This window comes from Nanorana parkeri, unplaced genomic scaffold (assembly GCF_000935625.1).
Source record: "Nanorana parkeri isolate BGI_ZX_2015 unplaced genomic scaffold, ASM93562v1 scaffold4361, whole genome shotgun sequence".
NCBI classification, from domain to species: Eukaryota; Metazoa; Chordata; class Amphibia; order Anura; family Dicroglossidae; genus Nanorana; species Nanorana parkeri.
The window spans coordinates 13,366-17,347 of record NW_017310624.1 but is presented as its reverse complement, the minus strand read 5'-3'; the positions used below and the strand labels follow the sequence as shown (position 1 = coordinate 17,347).

General features: G+C 52.0%; 1 protein-coding gene across 1 annotated transcript in view; it reads left to right on the top strand.

The window, feature by feature from the left end:
• Positions 1–472: 472 nt before the first annotated feature.
• LOC108803866 (WD repeat-containing protein on Y chromosome-like) overlaps positions 473–3,982 on the top strand; it is a gene marked incomplete at both ends in the record, with an annotated part of 15,258 nt that continues 11,748 nt past the window's right edge. The window contains 3 exons of the mRNA XM_018575662.1: positions 473–719; positions 891–1,034; positions 1,132–1,254. Coding sequence (XP_018431164.1) covers positions 473–719; positions 891–1,034; positions 1,132–1,254 — 514 coding nt within the window. The remainder of the gene's footprint in view (positions 720–890; positions 1,035–1,131; positions 1,255–3,982) is intronic.

Genomic DNA, 3,982 nt, shown 5'->3' with positions numbered 1-3,982 from the left:
CTTACAGAGGGATGACATGGGACAGCTGGAGGCTTACAGAGAGGCATTTACTGAAAGCTATATAGTGGGAATGTTTTCCATGGTCACCGTATACTGTAGTTGGGGTATTCACCTCTCTGAAGCTTTGCTGCTCGAATCTCCTAAAGACCTCTGATTGTTCCCTGATGTGACCACTAATGGCTGGATGGCATGGTTCCTCTTCCTGGGTACTCTGCGTGCCCTCAGGAGACACCCTGATATTGGATGCTGTATAAGGTGGATTACCATATTGCGGTAATAGTGATGTCTGATCATCCAGTAGGCCCCCTTGGATCCCATTGTTGTCTGCCACAAGTACAACTATGAACACTGCTAACATTGCTTTCCCGTATGTGACCAAGACCCAACCAATACGTATGGTAGATAATGGATGAAACGTCTCGTTTGTCTGATGAGCGCGCCTCTTCCCCTTCTCATTGTCTCCGTCATGTAGTTTTGATCGAAGTGACAACATGCGGTTGGAGGAGAAGTTTCGCCTGGATGATCTTCTTCTCTTGGAAGACATTTTTGCCAATCACAACCGGCATGAAGAGGTGACTGAGGAGATGGCGGGGAGAAGGAAAGCTGCTCTGAGTCCTCAGCGGGTCGGTAATATGACCCTGAAAGAGTTTCGGAAGGTTCTGTTTGATCTCTTTGGGTCAAGGTTCTGGGATGACGGCATGGAGCTTCTGTTCAACAAGGTGGGACAAACCTCCGCTCTCTCCTTCTGTGTTCTGGTGGCTGGATCTGGGGGGTGACCTGAGCTGTGTGGGGTCATTGTTGCCTCCTTTCCCTCATGCGGTCTCCTCTATATTTCCTTCTCTGTGCATCAGTCACTCTCTATCACCTCTCCTCATCCATATTCAGATCAGGTTGACACATCATGTGACGGTTACATTGACTGGAGTGAGTTTTGTACATACATGTTGCTGCAGTACAAGGAGCGAGATTACATGATGACACAGAGGGTGACAATTTTGGGCGAGCCGGTTGTACGTCTGTGTGCCCCCAGTAAGGTCAGTATAGAGACACATTTTGCCCTGGGCAGGAATAGTCAGGGTGGGCTCACTGTTGTGTCCAAATCTTTCCATAATGTTCCGTGTCTCTCCCCAGCAAGAGCCCGTCAGCCGAATCCTGGCCATCAGCAATCTCCCCCCATTGTGGTTCATCAGTGTCAGCAAAGGAGGGGTCTTCACTGCATGGGATGGCGGCCTGCACCCCCTGAAGTCCTGGGAGGTACGATGCACATTGTATGTATGACCGGGTACAGTACACGGGGGCAGATTACCCGGGTATGTAAAATCGGGTGCAGTACACGGGGCAGATTCCCCTTGCGTGTAAAATCGGGTACAGTACACGGGGGCAGTTTACCCTTCCGTGTATGACCGGGTGCAGTACACGGGGGCAGTGTTTACCCTTGCATGTATGACCGGGTGCAGTACACGGGGCAGATTCCCATTGCGTGTAAAATCGGGTACAGTACACGGGGGCAGTTTACCCTTCCGTGTATGACCGGGTGCAGTACACAGGGGCAGTTTACCCTTGCGTGTATGACCGGGTGCAGTACACGGGGGCAGATTACCCGGGTATGTAAAATCGGGTACAGTACACGGGGGCAGTTTACCCTTGCGTGTAAAATCGGGTACAGTACACGGGGGCAGTTTACCCTTGCGTGTATGACCGGGTGCAGTACACGGGGGCAGTTTACCCTTGCGTGTATGACCGGGTGCAGTACACGGGGGCAGTTTACCCTTGCGTGTATGACCGGGTGCAGTACACGGGGGCAGTTTACCCTTGCGTGTATGACCGGGTGCAGTACACGGGGGCAGTGTTTACCCTTGCATGTATGACCGCGTACAGTACACGGGGGCAGATTCCCCTTGCGTGTAAAATCGGGTACAGTACACGGGGGCAGTTTACCCTTGCGTGTATGACCGGGTGCAGTACACGGGGGCAGTTTACCCTTGCGTGTATGACCGGGTGCAGTACACGGGGGCAGTTTACCCTTGCGTGTATGACCGGGTGCAGTACACGGGGGCAGTTTACCCTTGCATGTATGACCGCGTACAGTACACGGGGGCAGATTCCCCTTGCATGTATGACCGGGTACAGTACACGGGGGCAGATTCCCCTTGCATGTATGACCGGGTACAGTACACGGGGGCAGATTCCCCTTGCGTGTATGACCGGGTACAGTACACGGGGGCAGATTCCCCTTGCGTGTATGACCGGGTACAGTACACGGGGGCAGATTCCCCTTGCGTGTATGACCGGGTGCAGTACACGGGGGCAGATTCCCCTTGCATGTATGACCGGGTGCAGTACTCGGGGGCTATGGTATAAATGAACTCATGGTGTGGGTGTATTGCGGCAGCTGCACTCCCCTAGTTCATGCCACATGTATGGAAAGGTGAGTTCAGCTTCTAGGTCCAGACTGACGCTTGCCTCCATCATGGATCCGGCCGTTCTTCTAGATGCAATGTAACTGCTGAGCTCGCTGTCGGTGTTCCAGCTCTCCTCCTCCTCCTCACAGGAAGGGGGCAAAACTGTGAACACAAAGTATTTCTGCTTTTGTAGCCAGATTGGGATAACACGAACTTCACATACAGTGCTTGGTAGTACCCCCCCCCCCCCCCCCCCCTCTCCCCCGTGATGTGATGGAGGGGGGGCTGGGGGAGTTGTGTTTGCTCTAATTATCCTGCTTATGCTGCGCTGGCAGATCTCCTCATCACCTGTATACTAGATGGGAACGTGTCCTAGCAAAGGGTTAAAGACCTGGAAGCATTGTATGAGAGGAAGCTCGGCCTGTCCCTTGGGCAGAGTAGCCTGGAATCTGCACAAAGGCCTTCAGCAAAGAAACATTTCAAATGTAAGGACTATTTTCCAGACCGGCTGTACGCACATGCGTGATGTGACGTGTCAGCTTTACATGTGTCAGGTGGTTTCAGGAATTGAAGCAGTTACATTGAATTAACATCCTGTGACAATCATTCCACTTTGCGCGCGAGGAGGTGCTTTTGATGCATGGACAGTGGCGTAACCAGAGTAACGGGCGCCCGGGGCAGAACTAAATTTTGCGCCCCCCCCCCCCGGTGATATGTGGGGGTGTGCAGGTTTTTAAAGGGGTTCTAAACCCTCTTGTTTTTTTGCCTATAGCTATCAAGCAGTAGATAAAGGCAAAAAGTTTTTTCAAAAACCGCTTTCACAGCGCTTAACACTTCCCTTGTTTCGGCTGCGCGTTCCCGTCCGAGAAAACGAGACTGATCGGGCACGGCCGCAAAGCATCTCGGGGCGGGCGCATGCGCAGTTCGGATTCTCGGCCGGGAGACGAGCAGAGACGCAAGGTAAGTCTATGGACGCGTGCACTCCCCGCATGCAGACTCCGTGGGACAGGAAGTGCTAGCAAAGACAGAGGAGACAGCACTGGATCGGAGAGCCGCCGCACCGCTGGAGGGACAGAGGAAAACATGGGGAAAGAAGAGGAAGATCGGAATAAGAGACATAATTTAAGGTAAGTGCTGACACTAACATGGGGGGAGGGGAATCCTTAAATGTCACTTTTAATATGAAAAAGTTTATTTGAAAAAAATCAAACGTCAAAAAAAGTGATTCATCAGATTGCATCTTCCCATTACTTACTTACAAAGTACAAGACAAGCATCGTCTTGTACTTTGTAAGTAAAGTTACCTTTTTATACTGAGGGGACTGTTACCGCTGTAGGACTGATGTATAGACCCCGAAATGCCAGAACTGCCTCTGTTATCACGGAATCTCCATCTTTTCTATAAACCATGCTAGATGTGGTATTGTGGGAGTGTCTGGGGACGTGATGGGTGCGGTATTGTGGGAGTGTCTGGTCCGTGATGGGTGCGGTATTATGGGAGTGTCTGGGGCCGTGATGGGTGCGGTATTGTAGGAGTGTCTGGGGCCGTGATGGGTGCGGTATTGTAGGAGTGTCTGGGG